Raw genomic sequence first — 20068 nt, 5'->3', positions numbered from 1 at the left:
GAGTCAGAAGATTTCTCCAGCGTTTATGAAGTAAAACTACTTTCGTTTTAATAAAAGCTTGAGAAGAATATAAGTACGTATTTAGTTTTCAGCAAGGGTTTCCAAAACCGCCGGCCGGGCCACTTTCCGCATCACACAATGCTTGATTTGTCGTTCCAAAACCCATAATTATACGGTTGAATTATAATCAGGCTTGGGAGCTAATTCCTGTTATAAAAGTCAAGATTTAATTTTTAATAGACTGTAGTGGACGATTCCTTGAAGAATTTTCACCAGCAAAATTCGAATCATTCAGTCCGTTATCAAAAAAATAATGATGCATAGTAGCAAATCGAACAACATGCGTATATGGGGTCGCAAGCAGCATTGGTTTAATCAAGATAAATACTGTAAAATTGATAAGAAATTCTGCAATTAGGATAGTGTTTGGATCCAATAATGCTTTTTGGTAATTTGAGCTGTCACCTAAACCTATACAGTGAGGACGGCTGGGGAAGGACATAGGCACTGACACGTTTGTAGGATTCAGAATTCAGGCAATGGTTTGTACAGTCCGTTACATGCATTTGCAATGGCGCTGGCACCGGCTGCTGAATACCAGAGACTGCTCACCGGAGCTATGATCAGCACGCAGCCAGCATAGAACAATGTCTTCTACTTCAACCAAACACGCACTTCAGAGCTAGTCAAACAACCTGACTGCGCTAGTTAGAATTCAGTGACATAGTTGCAAGGGAACATTCCCTGACGCCCGCGGACGTCGCCTCTCCACCAATTCCCGTCCTCTTTCATAACGATCGTGATGATTTCCCCTTCCATAAACGTCAGCTCCTCCGGACCCTGGGCTTCATACGGGAAGTTTGCCCGGCACTGGCCCATACCAGCACGAGCACCGGGCGGCATGCCACCGTTGTGATGCCCCGGGTGGTGCTGGGGCTGGGGCTGGACCTGGAGCTGGGGCTGGGGCTGCATCGCCGCCTGCATGTGATGTTGCTGTTGCATTCCCTGCGGCACTGAGGAGTAGGCTCCTGATAGTGAAAACATGAACACACAGTGAACAGACATTTGACAAAAGCAACAATTGATCTAACTTACTTCTCTCTCTGTCTCAAGAACGATATCAGGAATAACTCTCATATAAGGCATGGAAGGTCTTTAGTTTGGCAGTTTATTTTAAAACGATTTCTACAGGGTCAAAGTAATGATCGCCTCAGTATTCATAGAAAATGTGTCTAGTAGTAATCCGACTCACAGCAGGCACTTAAAATATAGATCTCAGACTTAGTGCACGATGCACAAATTGTACTTTGAAAATGTAAAATGAGCAAGTCGACTGCAGTATGGCACTGGGCTGGGATAATGAACAAACAGATTCTGTGTGTAGCCCAGGAAACAGTTCAGTTAATTAAGATTCCGATTGCATTCAGCGTAAGCATGCTAGCATTGTACGTATGAATGAAAAGAAGACACAACCAAACAATTCATTAAGCTGCTAATTAATGATGTCATGAGCGAAATTTGTGTGGGAAAGAGAGACAGATAGATGGACAGACAAACAGACAGATAGACATACAAACAGCCAGACACCAAGACAGACACATAGCGATATAGAGAAAGAGAGCAGCAGAGAACACACACGTGCTTCCTCACCGTCATCGATAGCAATCAGCGTCGGCTGCGGTATGTCAGCGGGTGGTCGCATCATGTGCGGGTTGACCGATGCGTCCGACTGACCGGGCACACGTGGTAGAGTACGCGCTTGCATAGGTGCACCAGCAGCCGCACCTTGGGCCTGATGAGAATTCGCTTGGTTCACGCGAGCAGCGCTTGGACGAATAGACTGAGGTGGGTTGTTGCCGTAGAAGTTTTCATACTCAATAGGGACTAGGGGGGACAACAAGAAAAAAAATAAGATTTGTTTTAAGACGTGTTACATTGGTGGACTGGTAGTCATACCGTAAAGTCGCGGATAAAAGCCGGGTTTGCATACAAGCACATCGCGGATAGAAGCCTGAAAATGAAACGGGTCAAATGCGTATAAGCCTGTCGCGGGTAGAAGCCTGGCTTCTATGCAAGCGCGGATCGGGTAGGTCAAGAGTGCATGCGCTTTGTACGGTGCAAAGTAAAACTGCCGCCATACCGGTAGTCAGTGGTAGATCTACGCGTGCCGATGTGCATACAAGCCTGGCAAAAAAATCAGTGGTGCATATAAGCATGGTTTGCATACAAGCCTGGTTTGCATTAAAGCCTGATGCAGAAAGCGGCTTATATGCTTATAAGCCCGGCTTTTATCCGCGACTTTACGGTAAATCGTAACCTATCGGCCCTTCTTTCTATTCGTTTCAAGAATTGGAGATGCTGTAGCGACCCGACGCCTACGTCACACTCCTTCATTATAAGCATGAAAAGCATGAAATAAATCTTTCTCTTTGGCCTCAACTTCTTTGTTGACCGGTTGGCCATTGCAGCCGTCGTCTGGGACAGGCGGAAACACCCTAACATGGTGAACCCGACTTGCCATAAAATGCTGCCCCATTTTTCTGCAACAGAAGAACCCATGAGATATCCCTAATGTCACTACATATATGCCGCAAAGTCTGAATTCACTGCTTCTTGACAACGCGTAGTGACTTGACCAAGTGGTAACAAACAAAAGTCGCGTCACGTGGGCTTGTCGTGTTTCCAGTGGCAGCAGCATGCACTGAACAGTGAACACAGCATCATATTGACTGGGGAGCGCGAGCGAGAATATTTATGTCAACTAAGTTACTGGTCGCTGGGTTTTTAGTTTTCATTTAGTAGAGAAGGAGAAGCTCAAGCTGATTTGTTGCTGAGCCATTGCTGTGCCTGTAGTGCCGTTTGTCTTTACATGCAGTCGCTGGTCAAGAAAAAATGGCGAGTGTCTCTGTTATTTCGAATCGCAGCGATCGCTGTTTTTTTTTGGTTCTGAAACCAACCAATTCTGTGCTCGTTTCCCTGTCCAGCGGCAAGCAAACATCAAAACTCCTATCTCTCAGGTGCTGGTGAACACTCAGTCGGAATATACTGCACTATGGCTTGACAGCAAAGGAGAAACTTCTCGAAGACAAGTAACACAAATAATTTGAACTCGTGATCTTGCTCGAGCGCGAGCCCCAGTCAAAGTGATGCCGTGACTGTTGGAAACACGACAAGTGCAGGTGACGACACTTTTGTTTGTCACCACTTGGCCTTGTAACCATGCGATACTAAGAGTTTTCAGGCAGCGTGTCGTCAGCACTTCGACAGTCTATAGACCCATTCCGTGCAATAACATTGTTTTGCCACCTGGAGGGGGGGGGGGGGGGATCTCCTTTACACACATACAGAGCAAACCAGTTAGTTTTATGGGGTAGTGGTCTACCAGAGCAGAGTATAATAATAATAATACTCACCATAGGCTTCAGCGTAATGTGTGCCCCCCCCCCCCCCCCCCCCCGCAGCTCTGATCAACATTTTCACCACTCAATATACAATGTAATGGCTGAAGTGTTGTGCACACCCTGGAACCAAGATACTGCATCTGCAAATATGGTACGTCAGACGTTTTCCGCTTACCTGGTCTGTCCGATCCGGTTCTTTTCTGCTGGACAAATAGCGTTAAGTCGCTGTCGGCATCACACTGTTCTAGGGAGCACCGCACAGCCTCGTGTACCTGCAGGTGCAAAACAGAGACACAGAGGCAGGAGAGAAGACCTCGACACATGCCACAAAAATACACCCCACGGCTATTGTCCTGACGATTGGCTAAAACGTGCATGGCACCGTCGCCTGCTAAAGAGCAGAGTGAAAATTGGAACAAAACAACTGGGTACTAATATTGTGATATACAAAAGTGAGAAATGGACACATGTAACAGGGCGACAAGAACGACTTGTGATACAGTGTAACAGTTGAGGGAACGAAAAGCACTATGAGATAAGAATAAAGGAAAACAAAATGGGAATTAGTTATGAAGCAACTATCCACGATTGTAACAAGATAATAAGCAGTCAGAATAGATTATCTTGTTACAGTCGTGGATAGTTGCTTCATAACTCGTTCCCATATGTTTTCTTCTATTTCACATTTGATACCGGCTAACTATCCAATATAAGAATAAGCTAAATGTTGACAGCACGCTACAAAATCTCTTAACAAGATAGAGGCTAATACATGTGCAGTTCAATACACTTGCGACTCATGCACTCTGGATGGTACGTCGGTCGATCTATGCACTAGGGCCGGGCACACATACCTCGTCATCTCGGACCGCTAAAGATGAATAGACATTGCAGTGTTTCCACATCATTTGCCGCAGGAACAACACTCGCTCCTCCTCCAAGTCTTGAAATACCTACAGACAGCCAACCAATGGAAGAGCATGTTCTTATTACAGAGCTGGTGATCACCAGGCTACTACATCTGACCGCCAATGGACTTCCCTCCAAACTAAAGTTGCCGCGGAAACATAACGGAAAAGCAACACCCAACTTCATACCACAAGGCACGACCACTATGGTACTCACACATTTGCAAGTCTGTTGTGTTTGGGTGTGTGTATAGGGGGGGGGGGGGGGTGATGTCACCGCCGAGATGTGCACCAGGCCAGCAATAGTGTATACAGAGCCTTGTCGGCTAAAGACAATCACACCTCACTCGAATCCTTTTCAATGCCATAATGAAATCTGAGTATATATCCCTTGAGATTCTGTCCCAATTCCCCGCAGAATTCTTCACCCAGGACAGGTTCAGTGGGCTAACTAACAATGACAGGATAATAATAAAAATTCCACAACACAACTCCCCATCTCTCATTCAACCCCAGTGCTCCTGACCCATTTTAACCGAAACTTGAAATCCATAAATCCGTCCAACCTTGCACGCCACCTCCATTTCTCGCTCCCACAGTAACCTGGCCTCGTCGAGATTCTTGACGGCTTCCTGGTAGCTCTGATCAGCTAGTTCAGATGCTTGCCTCGCTTTCTTCGCCTTCATTTTCAGCTGTACAAGTTGACAAAAAACAGGCTATACATTGTCAGCTTTAAATCCTGGATGCACCCGCATATTGATCGAAACGTACAAACATCAGATATGCCGCAAATATTGTTGTTGCGGATGCATGCAGTTATACATCACGGCACTGATCTTGCACTCACACATTCCTAACCAAATACACAGAATTATACTATACGTATGCGCAGTACAGTAGAGAGAAGGTCTGAGGCAGTCAGACAACACAGATACTGCGAATGATATTTTCAAACGAGAGTGAACACCTTGGGAGCTCCTCTTGCCTAGCGTACCTCTTCAATTTTTTTCGGCTGCAAATGGCCGGACTTGCTGGCGACTTCCTCGGCCTTGTCCGCAGCACGGCACTTGGAATGATACTCTTGCTTAGCCTGCAGGCACATAAGAGATGAGCATATGAAGGGCTCCAATTAAAACGAGATAAATCCATTTCGTGGAAATTTCAGGAAGTCCATTTTTTTCGTTTGTTCTTTTTAGGTCTGCACTGCACACCCGTAAACCGACACACAGTCGTCCGTGAGGTGAAAACGAATTCTTTCGTGACAAAAAAACGCAAAAGCTCCGGTTTGGTCTTTATCGCGTTTTGAATTGGAGCCCTTCATATGAAGTACAACCAAGAAATGCATAGGAATATCAAAGTACAAGTTGATGAAAATGGACCGTGCCCTGAGCAGAATTTGTTATATATACTGGTAAGTTGTGGCACACCATAGGATGATCTAGAGCAGGTCTAATCATGCATAATAAGATCCGGAACAAAAGAGTGAAGCTTGAGGACACTTGGTGTGGTGGTGGTGGCCATGGTTCCGAGTAGGAGCAGGATATTTTATGTAGGGAACGGTGAGCTGGATTGTTCGAAGCCTTGGATCATCATACACAGTCACTGACCTTGGTCTCCGATTGATACGAGCTCTTCTTGAAACCCTGGGCTCTCTTGACCGTTTCTTCAGCCTAGGAAAACAAAACATAGAAACAGAAATAAAAATAAACAGCAGCTAACAAGACTGGACCGTGTAGACTGTCCCGGGGAAAACGAACCGTGCAATGGACCATTCCCAGTTCCTTCAATCTGAGACAAGTGAGGGTAATGATATGCTTTTAAACTAAAGTAGAGGCTGCAAGCAGATTACAAACAAAGGTCTCAACACCGTGGCATTTAGCAGAGGAATTACTCAGACTGGGGAGGGCAAGATTCCAACTCACTTCCAAATTTTGTCCAAAAATGCTGCTGGGTATATTCACTACCGTATTGCCAAGGCTTAGGAATGGTAGCTAATGATGGCAAGTGACAAAGGCCATAAGTCGATTGCTACCACTGGTTTAGAACGTATCCTCGAGCAAAAGATCGTGTAAACGCAGCATGTGAGTAGTACCAACCTTCTTCCTGGTGTCGCGCTGCTTCTCCCGAAACTCTTTGGTGCTCTTCTCCAGTTCATTGTTCAGCCGTTGCGACACTGACAAGTGCTCACGACTGCATGCTTCCGTTTCTGCACACACGGTGGTGCAAACAGCATAACCCGGCACCGTGCATAATCACATGGTATGACCGCATGATATGGTCACATGACATTATCTATCACACAACATGATAGCATTATCGGATCACATGACCGTGACTAGCAGTGAAGTGACATTACTAGCTACTGTACGACCAGTAATGTTAACGAACATTTAATTCTAACGAGTTGACGAATTCGAAGGAATCGTTAACATTTGAAGTCGTTATGTGCAACATGATATGTACATGTACAGTTATTTGCCGATTTTGAGACAGAATTCGTTAGAATTTGACCTCGTTAACCCACAAAATCCGGAGATCGTTAATTTTAATTGACGTTAAAATATCTGGTCTTACAGTATACGTGCAGGTCATACTAAGCCGGGAAATCTACTCTCTCCACTAGACTGCTGCACTGCACTGGCTCTAGCACCATAAACAGTGAACACCAGCTAGTGGCACTTGTCACCAGTGCATGCATGCTGGTTTCAATACTACGGATAGCGTTCGTATTACCAATCCTGAGAAGAGCAAATATTTTACAAACTCCGTGTCTTACCAGACTTTAGACAGTCCCATGATGCTCTAAGAGATCTGCGCAAGAACCGAGCAGAACGGAGAGAAGAATTATAGCCAGATTCACATGTTTGATTACTTGACGAGTCAAACACCCACACATAATGAAACCATATTGGGAAGAAAACACATTTTCACTTCACCATTATTCATTTTTTTCATTGTTTCATACTGGGCACAAGTACTATGTTTAGGGCTCAAACGGTCACGGTTTTACCCCTGACGGTTAACTGCTAAGCTAACGGTCGGTTAACCGGTTATAACCTATAAGCCATGGCAATCCTGCGGACTCTTTTTTAACCGTATATTTGACTATACTCATTCAAAAAATGTACCCTATTCAGTACAACGCACACTTGTACATTCTCTTGCATGCTCATTCATACATAATAACAAGAGTAGATAAACAAGAGTGTGCAACTCCGGATCTCTCCTGCACAATCTGCAGATACCCCCGCCCACGGCGGAATTTTTTGTTGACGTCACCTTTTTTCAGAAGAACGCGCATTTTGCTGCAGAGCAGTGTGAGAGCACGTGCTGGGCACCGACTTTGTAGTGCAAATCGGGCCAAGTGCACGAGGGAAAACTTTCCGAAAGACTCATAGCGCGTGCGTCGTCGAAAAGATTACGTCAACAAAAAATTCCGCCGTGGGCCAACCCATCCGCGACTTGCACACTCTTGTTTATCTACTCTTGATAATAATAATATCGTACTCATGGCATGCATGTGTGTGTGAGTTTTGTTCTTTTTTTCTCCCTTACACACACACGCATGCACGTGCCTGTGCAAAGACCAAAGCCTGCGCGTACACATGCATTGTACACTAGCACATCATGCATAATTCCATTAGATACCAGCGAAGCGTGTACGATGTGTGCATGTGTGTGTGTGTGTGTGTGTGTGTGTGTGTGCGTGTGCGTGCGTGCGGGTGTGTGTGTGTGTGTCTGTGTGTGTGTGTGTGTCGGTCTGTCTGTCTGCACGCCGTAATTACATCACATAAATGCCTCATAGTCACATACTAACATGTTCACAAAAGCACCAGTGGCTGCGCAAAATAACAACACCCTCACAATCAACTCACCCAATCTCTGTTTCCCCGTGCGAGTTCTTCACCAGCTTCATTAACTCCTTGGAGTAAGTTTCCTCCAGCTTTGCCCTGAACAAATCACCAACCGGTAATGCCACACAGAACAGCACAAACAGGTACTTGTAGTTAGACTACAACACCAGGTATTCATGTATTCCGCCTTTTGTGTGGAGATTCCCTACACACAGAGGATGCTATGCTCCTGCACTAGCTGAGATAATACAGGCAGTAGAGGGAAGGGAGAAGCTACATGTACAGTGCTGGCAACTGAAATCCGACCCCTGAGCGGTGCGTTCACATTCTAGCGGCCTCTGTTTCGTAGCGTTACAATCCTGTGGTGGGTCTTTGCGATGTGAGCGCACCGCTCAGGGGTCGCATTGTAGTTGCCAGCACCGTACGTTGCAACTCAGGGTGGGACTTTGCTCTGGGCATGGAAATTCTGTCGTTGTTCGTGAATTGTCGTTTTATCCGCAGTCGTCAATAGCGAAGTCGAGTGTATGTTGCAACTCAGGGCTTCACGTTGTCCACGATCATCACTGCAATTTCTTTGTAAAGATTGGCAAACAAGTGCCGCAGACACCACTCCATACAGGATAGTTACTATAGAGGTACGTGTAAATAAAGTTGCACGCACGTTTCTGAAGTCCATGCGACAGGGTTTGTTTTAATCTATCGAAACAATGGCACAACAGCACAACCCTGTACGTGACATGCGTCCAGTGCAGGAAGGGTGCATGGCTTTGCCGCGTCACGTGTGAAATTCTCCCGTTGCAAAGCTCATCGCCTGCAAATGGCTTTGAACAGCAAGCACCATCAGGACCGCCGGACGCAGGTTTTGATTGGTCCCATCATACCATAGTCTTCCGTGCCGTGTATTCGTAGCCTTCTCAGCAGTAGACATGCCTTGCTGGCCAACACGTTGGTGGGGTGATGACCTGACCGACCGGACCGGTTCCGGCCGGCCCGACCATTGATCAAAGTCACGGGCAAGAAGGATTCCAGTGCAGCTTACCGAGCACGTATAAAGTCCTCGAAGTCCTGCGTCATCTTCTTGCCATCCTTGAGCCGCTTGACCAGGACATCATATCCAGTCACACCTGTGAAGTCCAGTTCCTGTTAGAGAGAGGGGGGGGGGGGGGGGGGAAGAGAGACATCATAATCGGAGATACAGCTTTTATAGCACCTACACTCCCTTTGTCGTCCCCTATGTTCTCTTGCTGTTGTTGTTGTTGTTGTTGTTGTTGTTGTTGTTGTTGTTGTTGTTGTTGTTGTTGTTGTTGTTGTTGTTGTTGTTGTTGTTGCTGCTGTTGTTGTTGTTGTTGTTGTTGTTGTTGTTGTTGTTGTTCTCTTCCATTCTATGTAGGCATGTGCACTTTCATAAAAAATGAAAGAAAATTTTAAAAAAATGTTGTAGCGACTTTGGTGATGATTACATAGGAAATATGTTTGCTCCCCACACCGGAGCTCGCGCTTTTCCGCCGACATGACTTTGCACATTGCATAGCATAGCGCGAACTCCGGTGTGGGGAGCAAACACATTTCCTATAGAAATCATATTCGAAGATAATATTAATAATATGTGACAGATTGCGTACAATATGCATTGACACAATAAGCATAATACTATTGTGCAACACAGGGTTCCGCTGCTGTTCCTCGCCTAGAGATCGCCTGCACCTGCATGCGCGTGAGTAAAGCCTTTCCAAGCTGAGAGATCATAGAGAATGCGATACAAGCAGAGCCCAGCTCAACTCAGTGTCGGAGATGCAGACAACAGAGTAGTGACCTCAACGAGTGAATTACAACTGGCCCATCGGCGCAGATTCAGTTCACCATTGAGCACACTGTGCTCTCAACAATCTGGCTGTGTATGAGTGTATTTGCGTGTATGTGTTGTGGGGGGGGGGGGGGGCATGCTCCATCTGATGTTGGCCATCTGTGCATCATGGCCAACTCAAGCAAGCCTCACTGCCTATATGAATTGATTACTGTGATGCCAGTCTTGATCTACATGTTAGCATTCAGAGCATGTCCCCTATCGCTGCTGCCTTGAGGAAACCAAAGGGTGTCACACATGAGCAGCCACAGCACTGTCTTGTGACGGGCGTACATGGTCCGTACATGGCCTGTATGCATGCACGTGTTTGTGTGTGCTTATGTGTGCTTGTGTGTGTGTGTGTGTGTGTGTGTGTGTGTGTGTGTGTGTATGTGCGTGCGTGTGTGTGTGTGTGTGTGTGGTGTGTGGTGTATGTGTGTGTGTGTGTGTGTGTGTGTGTGTGTGTGTGTGTGTGTGTGTGTGTGTGTGTGTGTGTGTGTGTGTGTGTGTTTGAACGCATGTGCGTGTTTGGATGTGTCTGTGCTCACGAGCATGGGTGCATATCTGTGCACTCAGTGATGTACTTGAGGGAAACAGCCAGTATAGCAGCTGCAAATTATGATCATCAAACTTGACATGCATCCCTCCCATTACAATCACTTGCTTTTCTTTTCTTCACCATGTACAATAAACAATACAAATCATGCCCAGTCTTTAAATTGATTTCTGCTTTCACGTGTGCGTGGCATGCCAATCTTCACGGTGTGTCTATGACGTAGAGCTTTCGACTCCTTGAAGTTTCGAGCCCTATCAACATTGTTACATATTAATATTGTTTGTTGTGCAATACGCATAACGGGGAGGATTACGGTGTCTAGTTTCGTGGGACCTTCTACTCAGACTGGAAACATCTTTTCGCATTTGCTTGAGTTGGGACAATTCATTTTGAGTTACCATAATCAGGTAAAATAGGTACTTCAGGAACGGTTCTGGCAATCATTTGCTGACATCTAACAAATTGTGTGCCTAGCTCAGGAGCTGACGCCAACACTATCAAGACAAGTTTGTGCTTCACCAGAAGGCAGAACCAACTACTAGTAAAGACTTTATTAAGTTCTTGCACAAATCGGTACTAGTAGTTTAGAGCCAGCCCTTATCACAGTCAATCAATCAGCCAGAGAGGGCAACATTTTGAGTAAAGACTGACTGACAGGTCCTAGTACTGTGCTGTATTGTACAGCCTGTGCATACGCAGTTTGAATATGATGCTCGTGCCGCCAAGACTGACTGATCAAACAAAACACGGAATCACGAGCCCCTGTTTTACTCGACCAAAGTGGAAACGCCACCGGACATTCATAAACAATCTCGGCTTTGTTTGGGCACGAGTTGTACTCTGAATAGCAGCTCAATCAATACAACGGATCGCTAACTCACACTGTCGTAACAAACACTACGAAATCGAGTGCCAGTACTGAAATACTAATCTTGGCCCTCATGCTTAGAACGACGATAAAAATTATTATTGATTTGTACAGTACAATAATTCTCGCTACCATGATTATGGTACACGCTGCATGGTGCACAGGTACTTACCCAGAAGTGATCGACGAAATTGTAGGACATCTTCGCTCCTCGATGATGTTCGATCTGGATATATGCAATTAGCGATTGCTTCTGCTGCCCAGAGGAACAATTTTCAACACTACTTTGGCACCTATTGCGCTGCGTGTGCTCGTGCCAGTAGATCTACTAGTTGAAGCTAACCAGCGTAGGTCCACAGGGTGCAAACGCTGCTAGCGCTATCAACGGACGAGTGAGCACAGCGCAAGGTGACGCGCACAACGAAGTCCAATGTGTTCTCCTGCCAATCGCTGCTCACCGAAAAGGAGCCAACCGTAAGTCAAATTGCAAAGTGTTGAGCCCTCGATCTGCACACCGCAACCAATTTGTGATGCAGCTGATCGTCCAGCTACTTTCCAGCGCCTATCGCCTAGGACAGCTTCCAACTGGTAAGGGCTAGCTCACAAGTAGAGATGGGCCCCTTGAAGCGGGTCTCCAAATCTCCTTCTCCTTCCAGTGACTCGGCCTCAATACCAGCTCAAGACTATGATCGTTTGGCACAGGAAAACTGCACAGGCAGAATCAAACATTTTCCTACTCCTGCAGTCTGAGCTGTAGCCAGCCTGTCACGCGCGAAGCACTAGCTTGGCGAAACTGAGACTGTGAGAGCTAGAGACTAGAGTGAGACGGTGTGAGTCGCGCGACCCAGCCTCGGAGTCGGAGGGTGGCACGAGGGCCGTAGCAGTCAGATGGCTTCAGTTGTCCTAGAACGGATACTAGATCCTCAGCATGTGTCTACCTACCCTACCATATTCGCATAGATCTAAAATGATTACAATGATTATGTCATGTAGCTCTCTATCTACGAAGTACGAGTACCATTTGCTTCGGCCGGTGCTAGCATAAAAAAACCTCTGTGCTAGCGGTAAATGAGTAAAATTTACAGACAGTCGTCATTCGACTCATTGTACATGTAGTCTGAATGTAGATGTGTTTGCCCGATGGGTTTGCAGACCTCGGCTCGGGCCTGCATGCAGAGATTGTTGTAGTAATTGTGCCTACGACTACGAGCTGCATGGATCTGCCGCCTGCGGTAACACTAAAACATGTTCCTACAATTGTAATGTAGATCCTCGCATGCTCGCGTCGATCGCATTCACAAACTATGTTACTTTATGACTCGATGAAATAATGAGCATCCGGCAGATCAGAACTAGTAGCAGCACTGTACTTGAAAGACCCTGAATCAAGGGGCACGGATTTCCATGGCCAGTCACCCCTACTGCCTAGTCCTGGCCCTAGCCACTCTGCTGATCCCGCAACGACTAGTAGTAGTAACTGCTCAGTGAAGGGTGAAGCAGAGTACGAGAAGCGAACAAGAGGGCGCGCTCAGGTTGGGCAGTAACGATGTAACGGTGCATACATTATATAGATGCCTTGGACACGTACCTTGTTTCAGCTTCATAATGTTGAGATGTGCTTGTTATCATGGTTATTTCACAATGGTACTGATATGCTTGAATTCTTTTCTTTGTTTCAAAATTGCAAACAACAGGACGAGCTGAACTGACATGTGAAACGGCTTTATTTTACTGCTAGGCTGCAAAAAAATGTGAAAATAAGTGTACCATGGTGTACTGGACAATCATGAAATAACTTCTAACAACAGTGCTGTTCAATGAAATCCAGTCGGTGCCAGTCACGTCACTAAAGTGTTCGCCTTGTATCATTTCGCAGGCCAGTGTTCGCAGGTCTAGGGCCGCGCAACGCCCAGCGCGTACTTGACGGTGACGCGACTACTGGATTTCATTGATCAACACTGTACATGTACGTTATTTTCGCACAACTCTCATCAGCAATGAATACGTTGTCCTGAAGAACACAAGTGTGGCAGGGCTAGGGAACTATTATGGTGAAATTCAAAAAAGTAATAAAAAAACGGACGAGAAATAACGCCTGTAACGAAGCGACGCTAACAACTAGTAATAAAGAGTACCAATTGAATGAGCACAACCAAAACCGAAAAAGCGCTAACAGTTACAGGATAAAATTAATGTAAAACATCGACAACATGGATAAGAGAACATACATGTACATGTACATGTATTGTAGCCAAACCGTTGAAACCATACAATACTGTACTTGAACTTTGTGTGGTTTGTTTGGTCAGCATACCGGTATTCTTCCAGGTGATGAGAGTTGTGCGAAACCTACACTGTAGTGTAGTTAGGGGCCGTCCGTAAATATCGATGTTTTTTTAGAGACGATATTGGTGCTTCTCTCCCTTGACCCCCCCCCCCCCTCCCCCCAGAAGACGCACATGTACATCTAGATCATGGAATCAATATTTTTGGATGCTCATTTTTTTCTCCATTTTACATGAAAAGATTAGGGCGCTGGCGCGCTAGTGCTACGGTACCCGTGCAGTGCAGTACAACTCATCGTACAAAAAGCGTTCAAAGTGCAACTCATCGTGCACTGGTGTAGCCAAAGCGGCTACGCTCGGGCTTGAATTTTTTCAAATCCTAACCTTGTTCAGACAGTGAAGACTGGAAACTCTTGTGGAGTTCGTCCGTGTTTGTTCGCACTGCCTCTACGTCTTGAGAAAGGTCTCCTGCAGGCATCGTTCGGCCGATTTCCACAATCAATAGCTCATTCTTTTGCTCTTGAAATTCGCCATGGGCGTACAGCTTCCAATTTTTGATTTTGTTCTTGTGTCGCGAGTTTTAGCTCCGCGAACGGAAGCTGGTTTCACATTTCTTGTATAGCCATTTAGACGTCCGCGTGCAGGGATCGGCGAAACTTCAGATATTAGTGAGGTTTTGCATTCCGAATTTCGGTTCGGCGTTCTTCGGTCATTTGTCGAACATCAAAATGCCGAATTTTCGCACCAACGTTTGTTTTGCAAGTCGAAAATGATGTGTTTTCATTTCGTGAGCCCCAGCATCAGCAATGTCCTGTCCCGTGCTCCTTTTCTTGCTGATTTCAACGAACTTTGATCGCCCAAAGAGTCGAGGGCCAAACCTGCCTCCCCAGTCGCCTCAGAAAAACCAACTCCATGGCCAAGTCAAATTTTATGCGTATCGCCATAGTCTTTTCAGCCACACAGATGACGGTGAGGATACTCCAGGCGAAAGAGAGTAGACAGGCAGTGGAGAGGAGCAATCAGAGGTAGCTGACGATGCTGATGTCGCCAAAGACGGAGGCGAAGCGATGCCGAGATAAGAAACCTCTTTGAATAAATCACGTGCTAGCGCTCTTCTACAAGAAAATTCATCCGAAAAATATTTTCGGCAAAGTGAGCTTTTTCCGAACAAACATGCCGAATCTTCGTGTGCATTTTCGACCTCGCTCCCGCGTGCCGAATCTTTTTGCCGAATTTCGGAATGCAAAACCTCACTAGTTACATCGATATTTTTCTGATGCTCGAAAAGACGCACATGGCTCAAACCCCCTCCCCCCCCCCCCCCCCCCCCCCCCCCAGACGCACCAATATCGTCTCTAAAAAAACATCGATATTTACGGACGGCCCCTTAGGGCCTGGTCAGACTGCGGCAAATTTTGGTTGCCTGACGAAAAAAGAACAGCGTCCAGAATTTGAATCGCGATCACACTACACATGTGGGGAGAGTGAAAATTCAAACTTCATTTCGAGCGTCAAGTGGTAATCTCCACGAACGAAATCAAATTCCTTCACCTTGGGGATCGCCAACACCTTCAGTGCAATCCTTGCAACCATCCTTATGAGTTTTGTTGTTGTCCGTGGCCAATTAGTTCCTCGATATCGAGATGAAAAAATCAGTGATTATCAGCGTCAATGGCGTATCAGCGTCAAATCCTGTTTGGAGCGGAAAAGCGTGGTCCGTTCTTGCTTTTTTTTTGGAGCGTCAACTCTCGCTTTTGCCGCTCTGGCGGCAAGTTACTATGGAGATTCGGATTATAATCCTAGGATTATTTCGATTTTGCCGCAGTCTGACCAGGCCCTTACGTAATACATGTGGAACTTAATTTTCCAGCACATTTTCCAGCACTGGTGTCTGTATGGTTCGGCTGAAGAGCGCGTGGTTGTGATGAGTTGGGAATGCAATGAATTGAAAATATGGCCGAAAGCTCTGTCGCAATATTTATTTCTGAAGTTTTAATGCGCCGTTAGTGGCAGAGCAGAGTGGACACGAAGAGTCGGTGAAGAAAGAAGGAGAGATGACAAGACGAGTCGGTGAAGAAGGAAGGAGAAAAGCAAGACACATCTGCAATATCTTTGTTTGATCAAAATGAGCTGAGCTGCTGATACGAAGCGTCGACCAAGCATCCCTGACTGGAGTGAATGCCCCAGCTGGCCTCTCGTTTGTCAGTGGTTGCCGATGGACGTGTTAGTATCACACTCACGACTACAAGTTTCCTGGTGTGCATCGACATCGGCATCAGTGGGGCCTCCCGCTGTCGATCCTGTTGACGGGCGGACAGGTCGGTGTGAATCCTGAACGGCAACCGAGCCTGTCGCGTTGGGGGATCTCGGCGGTGAGTCTCGCCTGGCCTGCATACATGGACATTGCAACATCATAATAATAAACAACATACATGTACCGAAGTTTCCTTTGGCATCAGTATTCCGCGTAAGATTTTCGTCGCCTGTGTGGTGTGTTTCTCCACCAATGAGCGCGTACTATGATTATTTATCGCTGTTCTCACACTTTACCATTAATTTTTAGCAGCTTGCATATGCCATTGATATAATATTATGTGGAAAGCGCGCACTTGCGCCATTTCTGGTGTATAAGAATGATCATTCCTCCATTATCATCATTATCATCCTCTACTGATGAGCTCCGACAGGGAGCGAAACAGCTGTCTAGAGGCGTGGAGCAATAATTATTATCTCTCAACGGAAGTGTCCTTGCTGGTGTCTGTATGGTTCGGCTGAAGAGCGCGTGGTTGTGATGAGTTGGGAATGCAATGAATTGAAAATATGGCCGAAAGCTCTGTCGCAATATTTATTTCTGAAATTTTCCAGCACGTTAATTTTATTGTTTCTCTACATTATTTTCACATTTTTTTGCAAAAAAAACCGTTTCACATGTTTATTCAGCTCGTCCTTTTGTTCGCAGTTTTGAAACTGCTGTCGCCTCATCACTTATTTACATCTTGTCTTTGTTTTCTTTCGTCGTACGCGTGTACTCTTTACCGAGCACATGAAATTATTTAGTCTGAGTTGGAGAACCCCTCGACAGGCCTGGAGCCAGCCTCTGCCGGCCTGTAATCCCTATAAATACAAAACTGTAACAAAATTGTAACTGATGCAATAATTATGTGATACCTCCGACTCTGTTCTTCTTTGCTTTTTTTCTGTTGGCATGTTGCCCGGCCCCTTTCCTGAGCGCCTGTTGCATATCGCAACATGTACCGGTACGAGCGTGTTCATTTTTTGCTTTTGCATTTTACATAATACACTGTACTGTACACTAAACTGATTTTTTTGTAAATCACGGTACAGTACATATCACGTGACATGACTTTTGTACATACATGTATACCGGTATGTACCAGTGTCTTCTCCATGATTTCAAACTAACCGGGTACACGTGTAGATGTAGATGTACCCGGCACAACCCTTTCAACCGGGTCAAAGCCAGGTACGTTCTGCGCCTGCATTTACATGTACATGTACATCAGGGAGCCGTATACATCTACATTTTACATTTTAGGACTCCCTGCCGACATGTATTCCCAACCTGGTCACAAGTACCCGGTGTTCTGTTTCCAAACGGGTCCGAGTACCACCCCCCCCCCCCCCTCCCCAACCGAGTCGGTGACCCGGCTCTGGAGCAGACACTGATTATCGATGTACATGTACGTGTGAAAAGCTTTAAAGGCCGCTAGCGTATTGGAACGTCAACAACAACAACAAATCCCAGATATCCCTGCTGTTGCACAACTCTGTAGGCTCGTGTAGCGACCACCCCTTACACTATTATCTCTTATTGGCCACTGGCTATCGTGAGAATAAAGATTTGAAACAACAACAACAATAATAAAGAATTCAAAACTAGGAAAAAACCCAATCTCTTATATTGGCCACTGGCTATTGTGAGAATAAATACCGTATATTCTCTATTATAAGCACAGGTCTCCATTACTAGCACAGTCTCTAATACTAGCACACTGTGAGCACCTTTCGAAACATTATAACACAGTCTCTATTATTAGCCCGGTCCTGGTGGAAATCAATGCTGCATGCATGATATCTAGCATGTATTTCTTCTCACTCTGTATGGATGCATTGGTTGAAAAAATATAAGCACGGTCTCCAATATAAGCGCGGTCTCCAATATAAGCACGGGGTAGAGGGGTGTTGAAAAAATATAAGCACGGCGCTTATAATAGAGAATATACGGTATTTGAAACAACTTCCTTATTACTTTAGTAGTAGTAGTAGTAGTAGTAGTAGTATTCTTTTATTTTCCATCGCAAGCCTCAACAGTGATGAACACAACTCTTAAGAGGGCCGATAACAGAGTAGAGGGGTGTGGGGTGAGAAAAAATAATAATAATAAGAGATATTTAAACTAAACTAAACTGATACTTGGAACAATAAAGCAGCAGTAAGCAGTAAGCAGTAAACACAGGTATACAATACAAGCGATGCAGATCAATGAGGCCGTTTGCTGAAAAGAAGATCAAAATACTTCTGAAAAGACGCTGCGTCTTTAAGCATGGTCATAATGGAATAATGCAAGAATTAAAGAGATGTTTTTAAAAACGAATTTAAACTAGGAACGCAGTAAACACAGTTATACAATACAGGCGGCGCAGATCAATGAGGGAGTTTGCTGAAAAGAAGATCAAAATACTTCTGAAAAGGCGCTGCGTCTTTTAGCATGGTCTGAAGGTGCTTAGCAAATGTAGTGCGGTGCTGGGTGCGCCACTCCACAGGCAAAGAATTAAAGAACAGGGCAGCACGATTTGAAAAGGAATTGACACCGTCAGTCGTCCGGAATTTAGATATTGCAATAGCAGCATTAAAAGAGCTTCTTGTTGTCCTAGGGCCGGTTGAAACTTGAGGGAAAAGGTCCGTCAGATTTGGGAGAGGGAAAACGACATGATTAACATGGATAAATTTAGCAATGCTACGAATAAGGTAATGTTCAAACGGATCAATCGACAATCTAGCTAACAGCGGCATGACGTCATCTTGTAGTTTCGAGCCACAAGCAGCGCGTACAGAACGACGATAAACGGACGAGAGTCGCTGTCTGTCCTTGGCGGATAGCTTCATTGCAAAGCAAGAGCAGCAGTATAATAAGTCAGGCAGGATAACAGAGAGGATAAACTGCCGTTTTGCCTTCAAACTTAGTTGCCGAAAACACCGTCGAAGAGCGCCAATTTTCGTGCAAGTCTTCCTAACGATAAAGTCTATGTGACCAGACCAAGAAACATCACTGTCTACAATGACTCCCAGGATTCTCGTGCTAGACACTTGAGTCAGAGGCTGTTGGTTAAAAACGATTGGAGTTGAGAGGGGTTGAGAAGACTTAGAAATCATCAAAGTTACAGTCTTTGTTGTATTAATGCGCAGCCCAAGCTCGTCTAGATCCACAGAAATTGCAGATAACGAATCAGTAACGGTAGCGACGGCCTCAGCTTGTGTACGTCTGCTGGCATACAACGTCATGTCGTCAGCGAACATCGGGAGCTTGCAAGAAAAGGCCTCTGCTGTCAATGGGAGCTTCCGTACATATATGTTAAATAGAACCGGACCCAGAATGGTGCCCTGTGGCACGCCACTAGTGATTGCCACCAACGGAGATGTTCCAGTGTGGGTAACCACCCGCTGCTGTCTGGCACAAAGGTATGATCGGAACCAGGCCAGAGCCGCTCCCGAAATACCGACAGCTGCGAGAGCAAGAAGAAGCTGCTGATGCTTCACCATATCGAACGCTTTTTTCAAATCGATACAGACAACCGCCGTATGCAGTCCAGCGTCGCGCGAGACAAGCCAGTCGTTCGTAACCTTGGTGAGAAGCTGTCCGGTAGAACGGTGCTTCCGAAAGCCAAACTAACTGGTCCACATAGAATGGGCAACGATCATTAAAAAAAAGATGTATACGAGAAAACACAAGCCCCTCCAGGAGCTTGGCTAGGATAGATGTTAATAAAGACACTGGGCGGTAGTTAGAAGGGCAGTCGCGGGGGCCTTGAGTTGACTTCAGAATTGGTGTAATGTTTGCAATTTTGAACAAGGATGGGAATTGACCAGACGAGAGGGAAGTGTTGAATAAGATAGCAAGTGATAGAGCAATTACGTCTTTTGATATTTTACTTTGCCTATGGTGTTATACCTAGGCCTGTGGGACTGCCCTATTCAAAATTTAATAATAATAATAATAATAATAATAATACGTCGACCATGATGGCATTGCAGTCTACACTACAAGTCTCAATTGTATTAGACAGTCTTATTTCCGACAGAGCATGCATTGCCCAGTCCCGCAGCTAGCTAGC

The 20068-nt window shown here is 45.6% G+C and overlaps 1 protein-coding gene across 1 annotated transcript; it reads right to left on the bottom strand.

The window, feature by feature from the left end:
- Positions 1 to 127: 127 nt before the first annotated feature.
- On the bottom strand, positions 128 to 12212 carry LOC135818373 (proline-serine-threonine phosphatase-interacting protein 1-like). Its single transcript, XM_065331732.1, has 12 exons — positions 11603 to 12212; positions 9203 to 9303; positions 8185 to 8259; positions 7086 to 7120; positions 6406 to 6515; positions 5917 to 5979; positions 5304 to 5399; positions 4876 to 5001; positions 4256 to 4354; positions 3577 to 3673; positions 1651 to 1884; positions 128 to 1028 (listed from the first exon to the last, which is right to left on the bottom strand). The coding sequence occupies exons 1-12, from the start codon at positions 11630 to 11632 to the stop codon at positions 709 to 711; spliced, it is 1386 nt and encodes a 461-aa protein (XP_065187804.1). The 5' UTR covers positions 11633 to 12212; the 3' UTR covers positions 128 to 708.
- Between the last annotated feature and the right edge of the window lie 7856 nt (positions 12213 to 20068).

The sequence above is a fragment of the Sycon ciliatum genome, chromosome 5 (genome assembly GCF_964019385.1).
Source record: "Sycon ciliatum chromosome 5, ocSycCili1.1, whole genome shotgun sequence".
In the NCBI taxonomy this organism is placed as follows: domain Eukaryota; kingdom Metazoa; phylum Porifera; class Calcarea; order Leucosolenida; family Sycettidae; genus Sycon; species Sycon ciliatum.
Note: the sequence above shows the minus strand (reverse complement) of the source record. Positions and strands in the feature narration are given on the sequence as shown.